General features: G+C 41.1%; 1 protein-coding gene across 2 annotated transcripts; it reads right to left on the minus strand.

Annotated features, from left to right (window-relative positions):
* Nucleotides 1-1,123: 1,123 nt before the first annotated feature.
* On the minus strand, nucleotides 1,124-21,259 carry arsb (arylsulfatase B). Of its 2 annotated transcripts, XM_072372175.1 has the most exons (8): nucleotides 20,810-21,259; nucleotides 19,375-19,561; nucleotides 17,719-17,909; nucleotides 17,170-17,377; nucleotides 11,667-11,910; nucleotides 10,512-10,582; nucleotides 6,003-6,134; nucleotides 1,124-2,673 (listed from the first exon to the last, which is right to left on the minus strand). In XM_072372175.1, exons 1-8 carry the CDS (start codon nucleotides 21,077-21,079, stop codon nucleotides 2,402-2,404), a joined length of 1,575 nt encoding a protein of 524 aa, XP_072228276.1. In that variant the 5' UTR covers nucleotides 21,080-21,259; the 3' UTR covers nucleotides 1,124-2,401. The 2 variants fall into 2 exon arrangements, with proteins under 2 accessions (XP_072228276.1, XP_072228277.1); XM_072372176.1 differs by lacking the exon at nucleotides 6,003-6,134.
* Nucleotides 21,260-22,876: the final 1,617 nt, after the last annotated feature.

Raw genomic sequence — 22,876 nt, forward strand, 5'->3', positions numbered from 1 at the left:
AAAGAGCAAGATGAACCTACGTCCCTCTACATTTGTGATGGTTATGGCAAAAACGCGATGCACAATGGCACATTCTCCATCACGTTGTTTCTTTCTTTCCGACGGCAGCGACAACAACAGTCATATCGTCTCCTTCAACTTCCGGGTGATGATCCCAGGAAAAAATCTCGAGCATGCTCAGAACGCTTCACCCTGTCTGTCGTCTGTCTACATGCACGTTCAGTGTACATTTGGATTGAGTTATCTTGGGGTCTTAATGCGATCGCGAGTAACTCGATCCGATCCGTTTTTTGGTCAGATTAAGGTGTCTACATGAACTGAATAACTCAGTCTTATTGTAATTTAGCCACTAATCCGATCCGATGGCACTCATGTAACCCCACTGAGTACAGAAACAAAAGCTTTAAGGTGACACTACTATTTAACCAGATTTGAACTATGTTTCAAAACAGAAATAGCGTCACTGATCTTCACCTCAACTCTTTGGCGTCTGTAGATTTTCTGTGCTGGTGAGTTGAAGGTGAGTCTGAATCTTTAGGGTTTTAGTTTGCACCTTCTTTTCAGCAGCATCTATATGTGATGATTTTGGCATGTTTCACATCGTATCACCCGGTCACTGCCATAACCTGCAGGAAGAGGACAAACACTAACATGTTTTGGATATGAGAGGAAACATGAATAGTAATTGGAATTTTTTTTTCAGTTGGGAATCCTTTAAATATTCTTCCACGGCAGTGAGTGTTGACCATATTAATACATATTAAACCAGCGGAAACACTCGATCGTGTGATCAGCCAATTGAGTAAAGCGTTGGCTGGTTTTGTCCCCTTATGGAAAATACTTTCTGCAAAAGACTAAAAACAACTGAAGCAAGTGTTTTTTGTATGCTTTGCTTTCCGAAAATTTTCATTTTTCTTTATTTAGCCGTTTCCAGCCACCTTTTCTGATATGCATCTTCAAAACACTAATTAAAAAATGTTTCATCTTCGTACTATATTCTTTCAGAATCGACTTTACGAGCCAAACGTGAACAGATGCTAATAAACTGACTGTTTTCTGTTACTCCTAATAAACTTCTACGTTAGTAAAGTAGAAACACAGCAAAAAAATAAACTCAACAAAGTCAACTCACATTAGTTTTATTTATAAATCCAAAATCAGAAATATATCATTTGCAACAAAGGGTTTCACAACCCATACAGCAACAGACATCCTGTATTGACTCGGAGGTAGAACAACTCACGTAAATGTGAACTGCAACATAAAATAGCTTTTAGAAATCAAAAGTTTTTTCTCTTAAACTGGTTGAGCACATGGCTAAAACCTCCAAAACTATGTTATTTGCAGAAAAATCAGTACTACGTGTCCCAGAGATATCTCAGAACATAGTAATATTTACTGGAAAACCACTTCTTTAGTGGTTTTTAGTGGTCAACAGATGTCAATCATGTTGACATACAGCTTTTTTTGTATAGCATCAGAATAAAATAAATCAATCAATAAAAATTTAAAATATTAGAAGAAATATGGGTGAGGTTTATGATTCATACCAGTAACAGCCACCAGGGGGACAATTGAAATATTTTGGCTTTAAACTAGAAAAGTGTTGCTGTTAAAAACCATTTAGTTTGGACCATGAAAACAATCTGTCATATTAATCAGAAAGCAGATACCAAGAGGTGGATGATAAAAAAACCTCCAGAATATGATGTCTGATCAAATTCAGAGACAACATAAAAAGTGCTGACATCACAATCAGGCTAACAAAAACAATAAGCTCAAAGAAGCTAAAACAGTCTTTAGACATGACAATACTCTTTGGATTCATCACAGATCTGTATGCTAAGTCACGTCATTCATTTTGAATATAAAAATACTGATCAGTGCAGCTTTAAATGTCAGAATCTGAGTAAAATCGACATTGTGCACACCTATGTTCCTCTCCATAACACACCCTGTAAAAATCTTCATCCTTAAATCTTCAACAAAACGAAACCCACCAGTGCTTGGTTGGTTAAATATTTCTCTCAAGTTAAAAACGCCCCGCTGCTTCCGTGCGGTTTTGTTTGGCAAACATACGCAGCCCTGCAGATAAAAAGTGCAAATACCTGAAACAGCAGAGCGATAGTCTTCACAGATCAGCACCATGTGCAGCAAACAAGGCAGAAAGCATTAAAACCCAGGACCGCCACTCTTAATGAATGAAGTGTCTCTCTGAGTTTCTGCATGAAAAATAAGAAAATTGTTGCAATTCAACCTAGTCAGAAGGAAAAGCAGAGCTGTGTTTTAGAAGTATTATATTCTTATCAAAGACCAAAATGATATGTTTGTATGTCTTTGTGATATTATCTGATGGTATAGTTCACAGTAAACAAAGTGCAAGAGCCTTCGTGATGTCTTATCAGTCTAAAGCCCAGGGCCCCCAGGCTCCAGTGGGGCCAGGGTCACATCTGGGGTCGTTGTCAGGGAAGTTTATGGGCAAAGCCCTTTTCTGGTGGTGTTGGAGTCTATTGAGGAGGTAATCGACCACATTAGGGAATTTTGCCGACACTTCATTCCTCTCCTCCGGATCCTTTTCTACGTCAAACAGCATCACGGGTTTCAGAGGGTCCACCTTCGAGGAGCCGGACGTGGAGCTGTTGTGGCCGGGCCGGGGGAACCAAACGTCACAGCCTGAGAGAATCAAAGCAGGCCAGATTTACATCAGTTAAGACTTAAGGTTCTTGTACTACACTTAAGTATTTCAATTTTCTTCACATTTCAGACAGAAAGGTTTTTAGTTTCCACTCATCATCTGATACTTTAAAAAAAACATTAAGAGCTTTTGTTTTCCCCTTTTGCCAGTAAGTGTAATTACACACGTTTTGCCCATTTTGGCTTACGATCTAGCAATCGATCATTTTTAGGCTGCAATCTTTCCTCTGAGTTTCTTTCTTATCTGGATCATCAGAAGCAGCTTTTTCTGCTTTAAGCTACTCCTGTAGAGACAGTAGCCTCTCTGACTCAACTGCTATGGATGCTCCATTATTGAGTTCTTGCAAATGTAAAATGCACAAAATGCAACAGAGTGCCACAGACATTTATAGGCAAATCTCGACGGGCAATTGATTTGTCTTTTTATTGATGAAAGCAGCAGTGACTAAGTCCAGTCCACTGATGTGCCGGCTTTACTTGGCATATTACTTCTCAAAGACAATGTCTTAAATATAACAGACTGGAATTGTATAAACCCAGTCAGATATCTCCTTACTTTTCTGCATTGGGAGTAATTTCAGTAAACTTTTGTTCAACCTCTATCGACTCCAACTTGACGTTGTTCCAACCATTTATCCAGGAGACGCCACGAGGACGAGCAGGCGTGTCCATCAACGAGTTTATCTCACTGTCCCGTTCAAACGATGCCAACGCGTTCAGTTGGCGTCATGTTAATGGGAAGCAGTGCATCTAATGAGGGAGTATTAAGGCCTCTTTCATACATGCAGCATTACTCAAAGCGGGTAACGCTCCAGCAGCTATAAATCGCTTGAAAACTTAATCTGTGCTCCTAAAAATCTTACGGTTTGAAGAATAAAAAAAAAATAATAAAAAAAGACATAAAACCCTTTCCCTGTCTCTGCTACGGTATGCAATGGGCATATCTAATACTGGGGTGATTCAGCCATAAATGTCTGGACCAGAGAGCTAAATTATACAAAGTTGCATTCAAGTGGAAGGATCAGAAAAGTAAATGAACTTCGGATCGGTTTAAACAGTGACAGAAACATAACAATATTTGAATGAGTGACTGTGGACAAGAGTGACTGACAAGCCCGCTTGTGCTCATTAGCCCTTTTTACAATAACACCTGCAAACATCTGCTTTTTGACCGCAAAAATAAAGTGTTTAATCGGCTAATTAGTCTACAGTACTTGCAGGTATTTACTACAACTCTGGAAGAAACTCACTACACATTTAGGTATGTATGTGCATCTGCATGTGTAGGTATATTTATATACATGTACATGTGTAATTAGTATTATTGATCGTCTTTACCGGCTGTATCATCCCACAAGGAGGCTCTGAAACTGATAGCAACAACCCACAGACAAAATAGAGACGAAACTTATTGATTTTACTCGTCTGGAAGACAGCTGGCAGCTCAAAGTCGCACTGGACAGGGCTGACATCCACGGTGCAGTTAAAAATGATAAAATAAAACAGAACACGGTTACTGTTTGACTCAAAAAGGCTCATTTCAAGGACAAGGAATTGTTTTCCTTTAAGAATTTCTTAAAAGCCCGCTGGATGGATGAGCGAGGCGATGAAACAGATGAGGATATTTGGAAGAGCGCTTTGTAGAGAGCGAATAACGGCCCCTATTACGCAAAATTAAAGCATAATACAGTTCAAAGTCCTACACCGTATCCATCTTTCTGGGGCGAGACTTGCAAAAATATATCCCACTGTGGATGAGAGTTGTGACCGGTGTCAAAACACTCCTGCAAATCTAACCCACATGTCTCGGACATGCCCCGCTTTGACAAGTTACCGGTCTATAGTTTGTAAAACATTATCAGAAGCACTCGGCATCGACCTCCAACCAAATGCAGCGGCGGTCATATTTGGTGTCGCGGACCCAAATCATTCCACAGTGAGACACAGTAAGAAAGATGTAACTTGCTTTTGCAACTTTACTCGCACGTGGGAGAACGTTGCTACACTGGAAATCAACCAACCCCAACCTAAAGCGTCTCTTTGGCTGAGTGATTCGATACAATTCACACAGGTAGAGAAAATAAAGTACTCACTCAGAGGTCCAAGCATAAATGTGTCTATGTGTGGGATCCAGTCTTAAAGTATCAAGATAGACTAAAAGTCACTTCTGGTACCCATTAACAACTGATAAATTCACACGTTATAATACACATTTAGTGTGTTTTTTATGTATTTACTTATATTGTCCGCTTGACTTGCTGAGGACATGCAGATGAATACTGATTCACATGTGTATGCTTGTGAATTTAAGCATGGCTTAATTGTTTATTGGTATGCACGCACTACACAATCTACACATTTAGGTATGCATTTGGATCTGCATGCATGCTTGTGTAGGTATATTTACATACATGTACGTGTGTAATTACTGCTTCTCTGGGAGAGGATAATCCCGGCTGAGTGGAGGGAGGATAGGATTTTCTGCTGTGTTCAGTCTCTCCAAATTAATATAAATAAATATTAAAAAAAAGAAAATAAATGAACCCAATTATCCCAGACTTTATAATTGCTTTAATGGCAAAGCCCAGATATTTTTGGGTGCAAAGCAGATGCTTGAAAAATAAAGATAAGCCTGTGTCCTCTGAATGAAACACTTAACATCTTCAGATAAGACCTTAAAGCATATGGAGACTGATTTTGTACCATCAAAGCCATAAAGAGAACCGATCTGCTTTTGTTAAACACCTCACGTTGCTTCTCCTCCTTGCTTCTGCTGTCTTCTCCACCGAGCCTGAGCAAACAACGCCTCTATCGTGGACTGGCTTCTCATTTAACCAGTTTCCCACGAATTATCTGTAAAGCCTCAGCAAGTAGTCAGGATCGCAGCCCTCAATCATCTATGGAGAACATACAGGCTGTGCTTCGAAAGATTCAAGCAAGATGTCCTGAACCAGGGCACTGATATGTCTTCTGACAAACAGGAAACATGTTATGGATATGTTAATAAAGTTAAAAACTTCATTTTTATTTAAGGGGGTTAGTATTTTGCATAATCAATGTGAATTTAACAACAGCAAACAGCATGTAAGTCTCATTCTATGTAAAATCAAATTCTACAGTAATACCCAATGTGTACTAGTTGCTGATTATAGTGTGACTTAACAATGCAGGACTTGCTGTATTATTACTCTCAAGGGATGTTATTTACACTGCCGATTATTAGAGATAAGAAGTGAATGTGTGCAAAAGAGCGTCTGACTCTCACACTTAGACTAAACATGTAATTTCAGGTAACAGAGGACACTGACCAGGGTAGCCAGTCAGCAGCTTCCAATTTGAGGCTCGAATGGCTGCGTGAATGGACGTATTGAAGCTGGAGCTGGCCCACGAGTCTGCGCTGACCCCCCGAGCCAAAGTTAACCGACTCTGCCTGCCAGGACCTGCAGAGAGCAGAGGACAGAGCTGATCATGCAGGTTATCCACCTCAAAAATCATCAAAAATCGCTGATCAGGATGATATTAGACCAACACTGGACACAAAGCACCCTCTGTGGATATCCATGTAAACCAAAAGAGAAGGTAGACTGGCTCGGAGTTGAAGTGCATACCTGAAAATCAGTTGGTATCAAGTGAAGGTGTTCAAATAAATATGCCAATAAGAAAGGCCTCTTTTGTGCCATAAAATCAGCTACGAAACAGCAGGAATTGAGTGGTCAAAACAAACAAGAGTCCTTGAAACGACTCCTTCTGTTAAAGAAGAGTTTTATGTATGAATTTCCTAAAACACGTGGAACTTGGCTGGAGGAATTTGACAAATATGGTGGTAAAGTGGTCGACTCAGCACCGGTCTTCCATGTCCGCCAAGCACAGAGAGTAATGTGTCATTAGAGCAGTTCTGCAGATACAGAACTGATACACACATGAAGAACAACCGTAACACTTACCACTTGGCAGAATTTCACCAGCTTCATTAAACAAAGGTAAATAATTTATTCAGAAATCTCTGCAACCTCCTGCCATGCGCTATTTCTGTTCTTATGGAAAATGCCAACCAAATGTGAGCACACATGTCTGCGTTTTCCAAAAAAACGGCGCGATCTGGCCTTGAGAGAATTCCCAGGTTCGTGCCGTGGTTGACCCCGACAATATGGTCCTGATTAGACAGATTTGCAAGTGATTTCGGCCTCCTGACGCTGTCAAAAACAAGTAGTTCCTCACATTCTTTGCATAAAGACAAATGTGCAACCACACAAAGCCTGCGTTGGAGCTCGTTTAGCAGAGTTCCACCACAGCGACATGACTGGAGAGTTAAAACATTTCCGATCTCAGCGTTTTTAAAACCACACGATAAAAGCTTTGACATTCAATTCTTCACTGATCGTTGCGCAAATGACATGCGGGTATCTTAATTGCTCTCGCATGCATTAAGCTCATCTGTTCAATGTGGAGCGCTCCTTGAACTAAGCCGCCTTACAGAGCTCACACTGTTGCACAAGAATGGGGTGTTCAATTAGGTGTGAGCACTTTAATGTAAGTAGGTGGGGTGATAAGTAATCCAAGCACTGCAAACATCAGGGTTTGATTTATTTTAGCGCTTCGCCAACTCTTGCTAACTGAAGGAAAATGACCTCAAACCCCAACAGACTCGAGCAGGACGAGCTCCTCTTCATCCACAGCGGGATGATCCCGACATGGGCTGAGGAAGGAGGAGGGAGCGGAAGGGGGAGGGACATTAGGAAGAGCCTCTTAGTGAGCAGAGAAATTACTAGAAGGAGAGCAGGGGAGTGTGGAGGGGAAATTTGGGGGCTGAATTAAGCTTGGGCCGAGTCCAGGTTTTCTCTCTTAAAAAAGCGAAGAGTTCAGGGACCCCTCTGTGACCCACTTTGTCGGGATCCCTCCACTCACACTGCTGCAGCAAAGAAGAGGGACTTTCACGGCAGACTTGAAAGGAGAAAAGTATGTTCATAAAAAAAAAGGAAAATGTCTTTTCATGAATTAAACAGAGAAACCCAAAGACGCCTGAGGAGAGACTGAGAAAAAAAAGAGGAAGAAACGTGTGGAGTGAGCTCAAAGAGAGGCTGGCTCAATAAGAAAGAAGCAAGAGAAGAAGAACCTCAAGAAGGGAGGCTGCTCGTCACGTTGGTGGCCAACACTCCCAACATAAAACATGATGGTGAAAGATTGGAAAGCAGCAGCGTTGTTCTTCTCTGGCTTTTCTTATCATGATTTAGATGGTAATGACCACCAGGACACTTAGAGGATAATTTCAGCACCACTGGATTAAGCTGTTTAAACATTCCGGTCTTAAAAACACAGTAAATCAGTGACTGGACTTTCCAGAGTTGTGATCTTTTAAATTGAAACTAATTAGACGTTTTGATGATATATGAGAGATCTGAACCGAGCTACAACTTTATTTATACTTTTTTTTTAATCCTGCAGCTCAATAGAGCATTTTCGTGTCGTTTGGCGGCTTGTTTTGGTTTCACAGGCAGCGAAATTCATGTTTTGTGCTAGATTTTCTTTCAAAAGGCAACCTGTCGGCTGCCTTTTGTTCCGTTCTCTGTCAGATGATCCCACACTGCTTCAATAATGTTGAGGTCCGGGCTCTGGGGAGGATTCACCCCTCCATAAGACCTGCTGCCACTGATTTTCAGTCCACTTCTTGTGTCATTTGGCATAGCTCAGCCTTTTCTCCCTGTTTCCCTTCCTTAAGAATGGCTTCTTGACAGCCACCCTTCCATGGAGACCATTTCTGATGAGGCTTGGGCCAACAGTAGATGGATCAGCTGAAGGTCCAGATGCATCTCTCAGGTCCTGTTTCAGGTCTTTGCTGGATTTTTTTCTCTTTCAGATACTGTTCATCTGCTATAGATAGTTTTTAAGGCCTGATACTTCTTCTTTTGTCCTCCACTTGTCTAGTTTAATGTTTTAAGGACACACTGCACACCATGCTGAGATATGCCAAGTTTCCAGCTAATAGCTCTTTGGGAATCAGCTTGTTGGAGCAAAAATACTATTTTCTGTCAAACTGTGTTATCTTTGGTGTTTTTCATAGATGAAACTACAGAAATGGGAACAAATTATGTGTCTTTGTGACAGGCTGCTGGTAACAAAGTGCCTAAAATAGCTTCTTTGCTAAGTTTTCTGTTATGTGTCGACACAACACTGGTTCATCCCCTGAGTTAGGAGCCTTTTTCCTGCTTGAATGATTCATTGGTCAGTGTTAAGTGGCTTAACAATGAAAAAAGACAAAAACTGGACTAAAAATGAGTGAAAAGCAGCCAATGTCCAAAGAAAACTTTGAAAAATCTTCAGAAAGCTTAGAGAACTATAATTCTGGCTGTGTGGAAACAAAATCTAAAGAATTGAGACATGTCTTAAAATTGTATATTATTGTAAATTTCAATTGTTAAGTGGACGGCTTTTTTTTTTTTAATTTGGAGCCAATAAGTGGTGTGATTAACATCATCTCTGTACAGAAGTTATCTCAAGAAAAGTGCATTTCTGTGCTTCACATTAGGTTACTAAATTATAAAACACATCTGGTTTGGGGAGGATGAGACTACTGCAGTTTTGGTGAATAAATGAGAAACTGATTCTTTAGTGGATCAAAAGGTTCACATCTGTTCTCCCGATCACCCATAATGAACCCACTGTGGTACATCTGTGAGGAATTGTAGGTACAAAAAATAAAATTTGCTGTTCAGCTACTTTCGAAAGCAGCTAAGGTGCAGCAGAAATAGCCACCACAGACCAGAGAGTCCAACTACCTCCTTGGAGATGGAGGTGGTTTGGTCCACAAATGATTAAGTGGTTTAGACAAGAGTCCACTCTGCTGTGTTTCTGTCACATGACCCATTTCCTGAAAAACTCCCTACAATCAGAGGTTCAACACACACACCCTGCTCTCAAATGTAATACATCTCAGATTTCAACACGGCCAACAACTACAATTTCAGCACTGAGTAATTACATCAGATGATAACAGAGCACCTTATTGGGTCCTTCTAATACGGACATACTGCCATGTGAGTTTGTTCATGAAACACAACTATAATCCATTCACACAACATTCAGACGCTCATAAGAAGCGTAATAAAAAAAAAACTCAGATGACTTTCGTCAAATGTTATGCAACATGCTATTCTTAGGCCCCCGGCCGCCGTGACTTGAGTCTGGTGTTTGAATTCAGGCTTAAACAATGAGCCTTTGATACTCAGAAGCATGCTGAGAAAAGAGAAAACAGCAGATTTACGACAGCAGACACGAAGGAACACATATCCTGCACAGCATGAGCACAGAGGAGGGGGAGGAGGGGAGGTAACATGAGGTTCCCATCATCTCGGGCTTTATCAAACCGCTGCCATCACCGGCAGTTGAATAATGACTCGGAGAGTTTAAACTGACCTGGGCAGGTATCCTCCCACAGTTCACAGATGTGCATGTTGGGCTTGTTAGTGGGACTAAACTGCCTGTAGTTCATTTAGAGTTGACAACCTGACCTAATCAATGTTTGCATGGGATTTCTCTTTCTCACATTGGTCCTTAATGTACATTCAAATGACAGAAGACTGTAAGTATTCAGAAAGTGATGAAGTCCACAAGCTCAAATCTGAAAGAGCAACAAAAAAATGCTTCACGATACAGTCTTATTCTGTTTTGTCACTATAGACTGAGTATTCTTGGACTGTCAATCAGGAATCTGAAAACATCTTGGAAATTTTTGGACATCCATCACAACTACTGAACAATTACCACTTTAAGTGAGCCATTAATCCAGAGTAATGAGCCAGAATGGGAGAATGTGAACTTACACGGAGCAATGTCGTTATACAGAGCATCGATGTTGTGCAGCAGCTCCAGCCTGGGTGAGGCAAATCCTTTGCTGTAAGATAAAAGCAGTGTTACTTTCAAACATATGGAGACACAACCAACACACACACCACGATGTCTGACTCATGCACTGTGAAAGCCGCTGGGATCTGTGAATCTGAACCAGCTGGCTGATGCTCGCCAGGCTCTGACCGCACTCCACCACAGAGAAAACGCACCACTCGCGCTGACCACACAGTCTGATAACACTACTAAAATAACTCCCTCTCTCCGCTGCCTGCCTGCTGTTCTGGGCCTTCGTTTGGTTTTGATTCTGTCAGGACGATGTTTTCTGTGAGCCAATTACAACAACGTGAAACTGTAAAGCAGCAAACACAAACAGCAGCAGTCTGGGCTCTGGCACTCGCTGTGGAGTGCGCACCACAGTGCCAGCAGCCCCGCGGTCAGCTGACGAGTGTCGGCCAATCGGGTCAAGGGGAGGCCGTGAGTGGTAGTTTGTGGTCCTGGCGAAGCCTTGATTTTCTGGTGGGGCTCTGCTGCAGCCCTCAATTTCACCTCATTCCCTGTGTCCACATTTAGTTTACAAATATAATGTGTCAGTCAAACTGGACTCGGTGACAGTCCGTGTGATGACCCAAAGTCACATGGAAAGTACATCTGTGGTCTGGAAACAGCTTCATGTGACTCAACAATTCACTAATAGCTTATTTGCAAAGTTCCCAAAGCACACAAAAAACACTACATATTCAATTAGGTGTATTACTTTTTAAAGAATTACAGCATGTCAGGTATGTTGCTACATAAAAACTAATTAGCTGATCTATTAGCAGGGCATCAGACAGAGAGAGGAAAAATAGGGATTAGAGGGGCTGCAGATCTGTGTGAGAATGACTGATGGTATTTCCTCCTCTTATGCTCCCATTGCCACTGTAACAAAGGGCTTATTGTAGGGAAAGGGGCTCCCACAAGAAAAAGTGGCTGGTTCAGGAAGACGGACTGAGCGAGAGCCACAGCGAGAGAATTGGAAAGAGGCGCAAAGAGAGGGCAGGCCGTCAAACTCAAGAGCTGCCAATCTCACACTCAAAAGCCAGACCAAAGGTGGAATCTACCACATCTCTACAGTCCAAAGAGCTCACCTGATTGTGTTCCACATGTTGAACCCATCCAGCGACTTGGTGCCGTTGGTGCTCCCTCCCGCCAGGCCAACAAGTGTCGGCAGCCAGTCGGAGACGTGGATGAGCTCACGGTTGACAGTCCCGGGTTTTTTCAGCAACGGGCTGGCGACAAACCCGACTCCCCGGACACCTCCTTCCCACAGTGACCACTTCCTCCCCCGGAGAGGCCAGTTGCTGCCGCCGGAAAGCGTCTGACCTCCATTATCTGTCAATCAACAGAGACAAAATGTAGTTTAAAAAAAAGACATTAAAGCATGTAAGTTAATGTGGGGAATCACAGAGAAAAGCTGCCACAAACAATAAAAACAACTAAAGGCACAGGGTTAGATTGGCTGAAGACAAATGTTTTTTCAAAGTAAATGTGTTGAATTTAGGGTTTATTAGCATAAAATTATTGAGTTTAACAATCCTAAACGTAAGACATTCATGTTGACCAAACATATCTATTTCTATTTGGTCAGTTTAACATGTGCCCTCGTTCTTTTTTGAGAGTGGAAATGGGATTGTTTTTGCAGGTAATTTCTTATTAAAGAAGTCTAAGGAGTATGTCAACACATATGTTAACAAACAAAGACATTAAGTCAGTTAATGACAGTTAGTGTCTCAGTTCGAGAGACACTGTCGAAGATGACGAGGCTCAGGACTGGCTGAAAATAAAAGAAATAACACACATGGAACCACCATGAGAAGCAAAAGTTTACATGTTCACTGCACAGCTTTCCAAAAGTGGTGGCTTGATAGCGGGAGGCAGCGTCGCGATGACTGATGGACGCCGTGCTTCCCTGAAACTGGACACCAGGGGCCTCAAAACAGCCCAGGTTTCATACAGTAGTCATAAAATAAGAGAGGTGTGTACACCAAGAAATACCCGAACCTTAAGTCATCCTTAAAATGACCCATGTGCAAAATACAACACGCCTTTTCTATCACCTGTTACAGCAAATCCTGCTACAAAGAAGAGTAGGAAACCAAAGTGATGGTCTGACATTAAAGTGGATGTAATGATGAATGAATGCTGTTTCACAAGATGAAAGAATCTCCTCTACACACAGTAAGCTGGCCACAAATGATAAAACAATGTTGTTATAAATATAATTATAGATTGTGAAGCAGTGTCAGAGCATGGGGGCTCATTCTGTGCTGGACTCAGAACAAAATCAGAAATACAATGAAAGACATTTTAAATGAGCTGAAGTGTGTTATTATAGACTTAGTGACATCAGCTGTTCGGTGAAAACACAAAAATACTAACATATGCCAAGTCTAAGCTTATCAGTCTTTTAAATTTCTTTCTTTTTCTCCCCTCAGAATGAAGTGCGTCTCCTCTTAGAAGAAAACCGTGCAGACCCTGGCATACCGTGGCATTATGTGTCCACCGCACATAAACTGAGAAAACCGCCCAGTTTACTGGTGATGGTGGTTGTGGTAAAGATAGAAGGCAGGTCAGCTGTGGGAAACAGGTCGTCAACGCGAGTAGAAAAAAAAAAAAGAAGTCTACTTGAGACTGTGGCAGGTCGGTGTAGGACGCCTCTGGTTTGCATGAACTAACACAGACCGCAACTTTAACAAATTAAGAGCGAAAAAAAACTTGTCCAGACACATAACATCAGGTTGGTATTCTATTTTTAGTGTCTCAGAGTATAAGAAGGGTACTGTAGGATCGGAGTGAATAAATGTCGACATCAGAGGGTGTCGACGACGCTCTGTGCATATGCTGAAAAACCAAAATGGACCCTCATCTGTGTACCCTACTGTCTCTTCAAAGGCCCCTAAAGGCACTTAAAATGGGCACAGATCAGTGAAAGAAAAATAATCAGACTTTGGGAAAAGAAGAAAACGTGTGTCAGCAGATGCTATTCTGGGGCTGAGTTCCCTCCTCGGACCCTTCAAGCCCCAAATGCGAGTACATTTTAGATTAGGCAAATGAATAAACGAAATAATAATTGGAAGACTCATTGTCCACCATACTGTAGTGCAAGATTTGTTGCACTATTTGACTGGAAATAAAGTTGCCTATCTTTTCATAATTCTCTCTTGAAAGTGATTTGAAAGATGAGTGATTACTGACACCCGGATGAAATTACTTTGAAACATTTTTGCTTTACCTGCTATGGGAAGATTAATAATAAAAAAAAAGTTGCAAGCAGACTTTTGACAAGTTTTTAAGAACTACGATCTTGATCTCCCACTTGATCACCTGTATATGCATCTGTGTATAGTTGTCTGTCTGATGCAGTCATAATAATTCATCCTGAGGGGGACATTAATGTCTGCAACAAACGTCATGGCAATCTGTCCGAGTGTTTTGGAGAAATCTCCCTCAAAACCAAAACTATAGACCGAGTGGAGGTGCTGCGAGAAGAGTCAGAGGACCGTTAAAAGTCAGCAGGATTCATCCTCTGGGGAACATGATTGTAGGTGCAACGTTTCACACCGATCCATCCAACAGCTGTTGAGATATTGCATTCTGAACCAAAGCGGTGGAACAGCCAGTCGACAGGCCCAAACGTTCCTCCCCAGAGCCGCTAAAAACCAGTGATCTGATGCTTCAAAACAACCCTGCAATGCTCATCTATGTGTCTCCCCTGTAAGACAAATTCTCCAACATAATATCCAACTATTACACAAGTGCACACACAGGCAGTTACACCGACTGTCATCATCCCAGCACGGCGGTCCAGTACAAACACACTTAACCAATAGCATCCAGGCAGGGCTCCTCTTTCAGCGGCAGAGTGTCATGCAAGTCCAGGAAGTAGTCTGTGTTGATTCCTGAGCTCTTCTGGAAAAGACCGTCTGCTCCTTAATGTCTTTTCAAGCTGCCCTGGCGCTCTGAAGGCCCGCTCTGTCTTTCCCAGCTCTCCACCAGTTCCCCCAATGCTTTCTTGCTCATTTGCTTACAGTAAAGTCCCGGCGAGGCAGTCAGTTTGCAGAAAGTTTGATCACAAAGGGAGCAAGTTCAGGGCTCATTTAAGCCCCCCACACTTATGAGCCACTGATATCAGTTTGACCACGAGAGTGATAAAAACTACTTTTTTGATTGATTTAACTCTGGTCACGTTACATAATACTTAAGCTCTGTGTCATATTTACACAGAAGCAGTAAGTATTTAGAGTTTCTCAGGGTAGCGGTGAATGTCTGCCCCACATATGTCTGGCCCAATCAGAGCCAAGCAAATGTGTGGAAGAACAATGAAACAGACCACCTACTGCAGCCAACCACAGGCATAAAAACGCTCACACTTCACCTTCACAGCATTGTTCCTGCTTTCTAATTACCCTTTAAAAAACAAATGCCACTAAAAATAACCCTCAAAGTAGTTACCTACTTCAGATGCAAATCATTAGATGTTCCACATGTGGAAAACTGCGCGCAGGCACATGTTTTGTTGAAGTGGTTGAAGCCTCATACTGGTGATATTAAGTTCCTCATCAAATATCTTTAAGGTGGATCGTTTTCATCTGTGCAGAGCCTCCAGTGCTGACAAATTTAACAAAAGGCCGCTCTCTGGTGGACATCCAGAGAACTACAAAAGCTTTATTTCCTGGATTTCACAACTCGGAAAAATGGCAAACATGCACAGATATCTATTACACCCATCTCATTCTGGCAAACTGACGCCTTAATACAACAAGGGTGTTATTAAGCAGCTCCCTCAGCTCCTCGAACCCCCCGTTTCGGCCTGAAAACGTGGCTTTGACCCTGATCAAACACAACTGACTGATTAGGTCTATTTTCAGGCTCACTATCAAAGAACCAAAAACATTAACAACGCAGGAAATATTCCATCAGTCTCTCCCGGGGCAATGTTCCTGATTATCCGGTGTGTAAAACATGACGTTTCTTAGCAGGTTTCCTGTTAAATGGTTGAGGAGAGCCTCTTTTTTAAATGCTGCTACTCCCAAAATGCACATCAGTTGCCATCTCTATGGGGGGAGATTTTAAATATTTGTGTTGGGCCAAAATATTTGCTTGGACAGACTCTGCTTTGGCGCTATGAAGCTTATTGTCATCACCACAATTTCAGCTTGGAAATTTATGCTCATACTGCGAAAGAGTAAGAAAGCCACAAGTGGTTTTTAGATTTTGGGTTATCAGGCACATCTGGAGCATCGGTAAACATCCATCTCCCTTCTTTTTTACCTCTTTGCACAACGTCGACATTACTGGACTACGTCAAGGTCTTTTTTATCAACTTCTTTTCCATCCAACTCGCTTGAATCAGCTTAATATTCAACCTCATCTTTAATATTTAGCTTCAACTTGCACGCCCTGTTGAATCGTCTGTCGGTGACACAGCTGACTCCGATTGGCTGCTGAGTGGATGAGAACTGAGTGACGACGGAAAGCAAACTGCTAGCTTATTGCGTCACACACAACTTTGCATCTTCGATCCTCCAACGAAGGACCCGATCTAGTCTCTCAGAACTTTTAGCTGTTCCCAGAACAAGATCCAAGTCTGCAGAGGCTGTTTTCAGCTACTGAGATGCAGCTCTGAGGTCAATAACAACAGTGTCTACATTTAAGCCTACAATTAATTCATAAAACAACATCATTTGTGTGTTTTCTTATACAGTTATGTGCGTTGATATGGTTGCTGTAAGTCATGATAGATCTCTATCTACTATATTTCACGTTTTTGTCATCTTAGGTTTGCGTATGCATGTATATATATATATATATATATATATATGCATGTTTGTCTATATTTATGTAGGAATGTATAATATTTTGCTTGTTTTCTCATGCATCATCCATGAATGTTAAGCTAGTTGAATTTAAATGAAATATAATGAAATATACTAATAAACTATTGTTTCAATTAAATCCTAACATTTCAAATGTCCTTTCTTTGATATTCCATTTTTACTCTGACTCATGGACTACAGCTGGTCTCATCAGCTGAAGGAACGACTGTTCTTACTGGGTTTGATGGTCAGATGTGGGGCCGGCCGGGTCAGAGCTGAGGCCGCAGACAACCTGAGATAACATCCTTCTACTCAGTTTTCTTTACTCTTTTATTTTGTTTTACTTGTATATACATTTGGTGAATTATCACGACATAGTTTCAAACAGGTTAAAGTTAACTTTAAAAAGGCAAATAACCTTGATGTCTTGGAAAAGGAACGCAAAGCAACTTGGCAAAGACAAGTGTAAGAACACGGGAAAGGAATTGTTCTTCATAGTCCAGTAACTCAAAAAGAGGATTTCCACGAGGTCAATCAGTACAAGGTTTAGAGTTTTAATCAGCCTCTGCTTTTGATAAGCAGAGACATCTCATACATCTCGTAGAAGGTAAATGACTGCAGTAACCCTGACAACCGAGGGTTTAAGTTACAAAACTAATCCCAAATCCTTCTTTTTAGTGAAAAGTGATAAAGAAAAGGAGCCTATGCTTTGAAACACCCCTTTATTTATCGACCTGATGTTGACAAGAGGCGCTTCCTCGGAACAGAAACTTACCTGTGGAGAACACGAGCACCGTGTTGTCCCAAAGTCCTTCCTGCCTCAAAGCCAGGCTGATGTTGCCCACAGCCTCGTCCATAGCCGACACCATGCCGGCATACAGCCGCCGATGGTTGTCTTTGATGAAACTGTAGGGGGCCACGTAGCGCTCTGGCACCTGCAGGGGTGCGTGCACCGCCTGCAGCGCCACATAGAGGAAGAGCGGCTGAAAGACAAAGACAACAACGCTTAACGACTCACCAACCACGGGGAAAAAAGGATTAAACAAAGTTTGGATTTCACCCCCTCAGAGCTGATGTTTTACTTTTGCCATGAAGTGTTACTCATGTTAGTTTGCTGCTTCGTATGAGTGAAATTCAAAGCCCATTATCAAGGTGAGAAAAGCCCAAAAATAAATAACGAACAGAAAATAAGTGATAAATCTTTGGAAACATTCAGTTTTACCTGTTTGCATTCATCTAAAACTCAGTCAATAAAAATTCTGCTCATCCTTTGCAGTTAGAATGCTTCCCTACAGTTTAATGAGAGTGTGTGTGAGAGTGTCACCTTGCTGGAGTTGTGTTTTCTGATAATGCTGATGGCTCTCTGGCTGAACAGCTCAGTGGAATAGATTCCTTTATATGCAGTGACGGCCTCCTCTCCGTCCCTCAGGTCCAACGCACAGCGAGTCAGGTTCAGTTGAGGGATATTATAACAGCGGTGGTGGGTGAAGTAGTCCTCGCTGCCTGTCAGGTAACCTGAGGCACACAATATGCAGCTCATCATGATGACAGATATCATTACATAACATAAAAAAGCCACGTGGATTAACACCTTCGTTCAGTCTTGGACTTATTTATAATAATAAACATTTAGTTATGAAAACTTTGATATAACAATGAGATAATTCATGTTAATAAAGCTGTTATAACAAAATAACTTCTCATGAATGTCACAGAATCGTGGCGACATCTTCAATCAAGAAGGAACAATTATTTAAAGTAAAGATCAAATATAAAATGTTCTTTTTGTGTACAGTCATGTGAAAAATGACTTTTTCCTTTTGTCCTTTTAAATCTAATGTTCTGTGTAACAGGACATGAAGATAAAACATCTGGTCTTTAACAGGTCTTCAAATTCGTAAATACAACCTCAGATAAACAGCAACACATGACATATTACACTGTGTTGTTACTTATTTTACAAAATATATCATAAGTAACATAATACTTATTTATATTTTACTAAATAAGTAACATAATACTTGTTTATATTTAAACAAAATAAGTAACGACACAAAAAAGAGACAAAATGCAGAAACAGTGTGTGAAAAAACTAACAATAACACCCTGATCCCTGAGACACCCTGAGGAACTTTGTGCCACTCTTCTTTCCAGCGTTGCTTCAGTTCATTGAGGTTTGCAGCACTGGTTTCTGCACAGCTCTCTTAAGGTCCCACCACAGCATTTCAGTCAGCTTGAGGTCTGGACTTTGATTGGACCATTGCAACACCTTGATTCTTTTCTTTTTCAGTCATTCTGTTGTAGATTTGCTGCTGTGTTTGGGATCATTGTCCTGTTGATGACCCAGTTTCAGCCAAGCTTTAGCTGTTGGACAAATGGCCTCACATTTGACTCTAGAATACTTTGGTATCCAGAGGAGTTCATGGTGGACTCAATGACTGGAAGGTGTCCAGGTCCTGTGGCTGCAGAACAAGCCCAGATCATCAGCCCTCCTCCACCGTGCTTGACAGTTGGTATGAGGTGTTTGTGCTGATATGCTGTGTTTGGTTTCCTCCAAACGTGCTGCTGTGCATTATGACCAAACATCTCCACTTTGGTCTGGTCTGTCCAAAGGACATTGTTCCAGAAGTCTTGTGGTTTGTTCAGATGCAGCTTTGCAAACCTAATCTGTGCTGCCATGTTCTTTTTAGAGAGAAGAGGCTTTCTCCTGCAACCCTTCCAAACAAGCCGTACATGTTGAGTCTTTTTCTAATGAACTTTAACCTTTAACATGCTAACTGAGGCCTGTAGAGTCTGAGATGTAGCTCTTTGGGTTTTTGACCTCTGGGTGAACTTGCTGGGACGTCCACTCCTGGGAGAATCATACTATTAAATGAACACTGACCGTGTAAAATGCCATGTGTTGTTTGTCTGAGGTTGCTTTTACTTAATTTAAAGATTTTTTTTACACTTGCTCTGAGATATTAATGAACACACAAACCAAAGTATGTGTCAAAGCCCCGGCGCGTGGGCAGGCAGTCCTTCTTGTACATGCCCAGGTGCCACTTGCCCACCATGTGTGTGTCATACCCCGCCTCCTTCATGAGCTGAGGCAGCAGTTTCTCATCCAGCGGGACACAGTACGGCTGACAGGGCCAGATGATTTGGTGCTGCATGCCCATGTGGATCTGAGAGGTAGAAAAACAAAATAAACCAGCCTCTTCATGAAAACAGGACCAAGCTACACGCTACATTAAGAGCAGCAAAGAGGGAACTAACGGCACACATGGTGGCAATGATGAAAAAAAGGGTCAAAATGAACATCCTGAAATAAGTCGGCTTTGTATTTTTGTTCTTCTTTCCATCAACATCTAAATTGGATTTTGCCTGTGTGGAAACTGAGTATAAACAAAGTTTTTCCAACGCTGGAGAGAATCGTGCAGCGAGCCATAAACGCAGTGAACACACACCCAGACCAGTGGGTGGCACCTGGGGTCCCGCTTCACCTGAAAAGGTCATTTACAGCCCCGGTCCACATCGTTTCCTGCCAACTTCCTCATCACAAGCTGCTTCTGCATCCTCGAAGTTTATGCCGATGTGCTGCTAATCATTTTTTTTCTGTATATCATCAATACTTACCCAATTACAGGGTCGTGGTTTTCTCATAAACGATTTTTTTCTGACGGAAATGCGGCAGTTAAAACAGAAGCCCGAAATATTTCAGCACAAAAACCGGCAAACTGGGAAATTAGTTGGTTGACTTCTGAAGCACAAATGTCAACTTTACTCTCTTTACCAACTTCCAGGCTGTCAGTCGTGCGAATTTGTGGCTTTTCGTTGTGATATTTCACTACAAACTCAATGTTTTCAGGTTTTTAACTGGATATTCGTCCCTTTTTTTCTACTAAGTTGTAAGACCTGACTTTCTTCACATCCTTTCAATGTTTGCAGCAAGAGGTTGCACAACTTCTGTAAGTGTGTGGTGAAGATTTATCTTTTTTCCCCTGCTGTTGTATCTAATAACGGTGCAAAAGATTGTTGATGCACAACTGTAAAAAGAATACCTGGTTGATAGGACTAATTTTTTCATTGTTTTGCCTCTTTGGGGAGGATTAAAGTAACCATTTTACAGATTATATTGAATATTATAGTCCTATCCTATCTATTATAGTCCTATCTTTGTGGAGATATATTAAGTATATTATTAATTAGTACACATGTATATGTGTCTTACATTAAATTATGACTATTGTGCTTCAGGTAGTCAGAATAAAATGTAAAAAAAAATGCTACATGTGCCCCCTGTTCTCTTTAACTTGTGCTCCAAATGATGTCCTGAATTAACCAAATTTAAATATAGGACAAATAATAATAAATGCCTTTAAGAACAGTTTAAGAAACACGGCCCAGAGGAGGCTCCAGTACGCTGGTCTCACCTGGTACCTTCCGGTCATGAGCTGGTTCCTGGACGGGGTACACAGCGGCTGGACGTAGTAGTTCTCCAGCCGGACTCCTTTGGCCGACAGCCTGTCCAGGTTTGGCGTCCTGATCTCTGAGCTGTGGTAGCCGACATCGTACCAGCCAAAGTCATCCGCCAAAATGAAGACGACGTTAGGGCTCTTGGCCGCTACAACCGCCGGAAAATTGGCGATGAACGCCGCCGTGAGGATCCAGAGAGCCGCCTGACTTTTACCATCCTCCGTCATGGTTAACGACTCGGAGAAGCGCAGTGTCCGACAAGGAAAGGATGGAGAAAGGCTGAGAAAGCACCAGCAGTTAGTGAACTGTCTAAACGGGACGGTGTCTGTGAAAAATGTTTTAAAAATCCCGTTTGAAGCATGAAAAACAACTGTCTGTCACTCTCCTCACTTCCTTACTCCGCAGATTGAAAGAACTGCCCGACCTCAACAGCCAATCAGATGACAGAAAAGCTAACGAATCACGTGAGTATGGAAACCCAAATATGTCAAAATAATCAACGGAACCCAATAAAAAAATTACAATATAAAAGAACAAAAAAAAAATTGTATTAGTATATTGAAAATAATCATTTAATTAAGCTGATTTTGTAGACAGCTTATGGCCGTGTCCTTCATGGGAATGAGGTCTATTTGGTCCTTTTTATACTTATCCAGTCCCGTTACATGTTAAGCACTGAGACTTACAAAATAAATACAAAATTATATAAATGGCGAGATAAAAATTTTAGATTATGATAAATACTACTGGAATTTTATTTTATTTTGTTTTTTGTAATCATACAGAATGTGAAAATAATTCTGTTTCTGCTTTAATTTTAAACTGTATACATTTAAGCTTGTATCTCACTATTTATTAACTTTTAATTTATTTTAATTGGAATATATTTAATATATTTATTACTCATGTATTTATTTCTGTATTCTTCATATTGAACGATTTGTTCTTCAAATAATTTATTACATTATTACATACATTTTTATTTTTATTTTATTCATTTTTGTCATTTATTTTGATTATAGTTTTTTTTATTTTCAGCTCTTGGTTAAACTTATTCCAATGGATGTTGGAGTCAATCATTCTGTTCATGAACTTTATGGACTGAATTTTTATGCAGTTCAGTTAATTTAGGATGGCATCTTTGCCTTTTTGCAGATGATGTAATAATGTTGGCTTTGTCAAGTGGAGATCTTAAGCAGGTACTGAGGCGGTTTGTAGCCAAATGTGAAGCACCCTGGATGAGCAAACATGAACATACATACACTCTGGACAGTGCTGTTCTTAAAACATACAGCTGGTCCTGCTTTAAGCTTTCAGTTTGATTTATTTCTCCCTTTACAGGAATATTTTTTTTCCTGTGATGCTATTATTTTACTTTTATTCTATTTAACAACTATAGGAGCCATTCATGATTCCATTGCACCAAATGTATAATAGCAATAAAGTTAATTTATTTATTGATGAGCATTTTCAAATCTGAGGCCATTGTCCTGTTGGAAAAATACATATTCCCAGCTCTAAGATGCGAGTTTCTGCTTCAAGTGGAGGCGTTTAAAGATTACAGAGTCTTGTTCAAAAGGGAGATTTAGGGGGCATCTGAAGTGAAGCGGACACTAAGCTCAAAGTTTAAGTTTTTTCGATTAACAGTTGATTTACATTCCAACCCTCAACTATCGTCATAAGTTGTGGATAGTGACAGAAAGAACGAGCTTGCATATATAAGCAGCCGCAATGCACTTTCTCTTTATTTTCTCATTTATTTTGGATGCTAGTGGCCTTTATTTAACAGTACATAGTTGGGAAAGGGGACAGAGAAAATGGGGGAAGACATGGAGCAAAGGGCCCGAGGCTGAGACACATCTAGGCTGGCTGGGTCGAGGAACAACAGCCTCTTTATATCGAGGCCTTCTTCCCTTCTCTGAAGGGTGTCTGGGATCACCCTTAGGGATAGAACGAAGAGTTCAGTCATCTAGGAGGAGCTCAGAGTGGAGTTACTGCTACTTGGCATCAAAAGAACCCATTTG

This window comes from Leuresthes tenuis, unplaced genomic scaffold (genome assembly GCF_036924035.1).
Source record: "Leuresthes tenuis unplaced genomic scaffold, fLeuTen1.0.hap1 SCAF_19, whole genome shotgun sequence".
Lineage (NCBI taxonomy): Eukaryota > Metazoa > Chordata > Actinopteri > Atheriniformes > Atherinopsidae > Leuresthes > Leuresthes tenuis.

Coding starts and splice junctions, on each gene's coding strand:
- arsb (XM_072372175.1), bottom strand. CDS start 21,079: ATGACGGAGGATGGTAAAAGTCAGGCGGCTCTCTGGATCCTCACGGCG. Junction 19,562..20,809: donor TCATGACCGGAAGGTACCAG/GTGAGACCAGCG, acceptor TCTACCTCTCAG/ATCCACATGGGCATGCAGCA. Junction 17,910..19,374: donor GGGCTTTGACACATACTTTG/GTTTGTGTGTTC, acceptor TGTGTGCCTCAG/GTTACCTGACAGGCAGCGAG.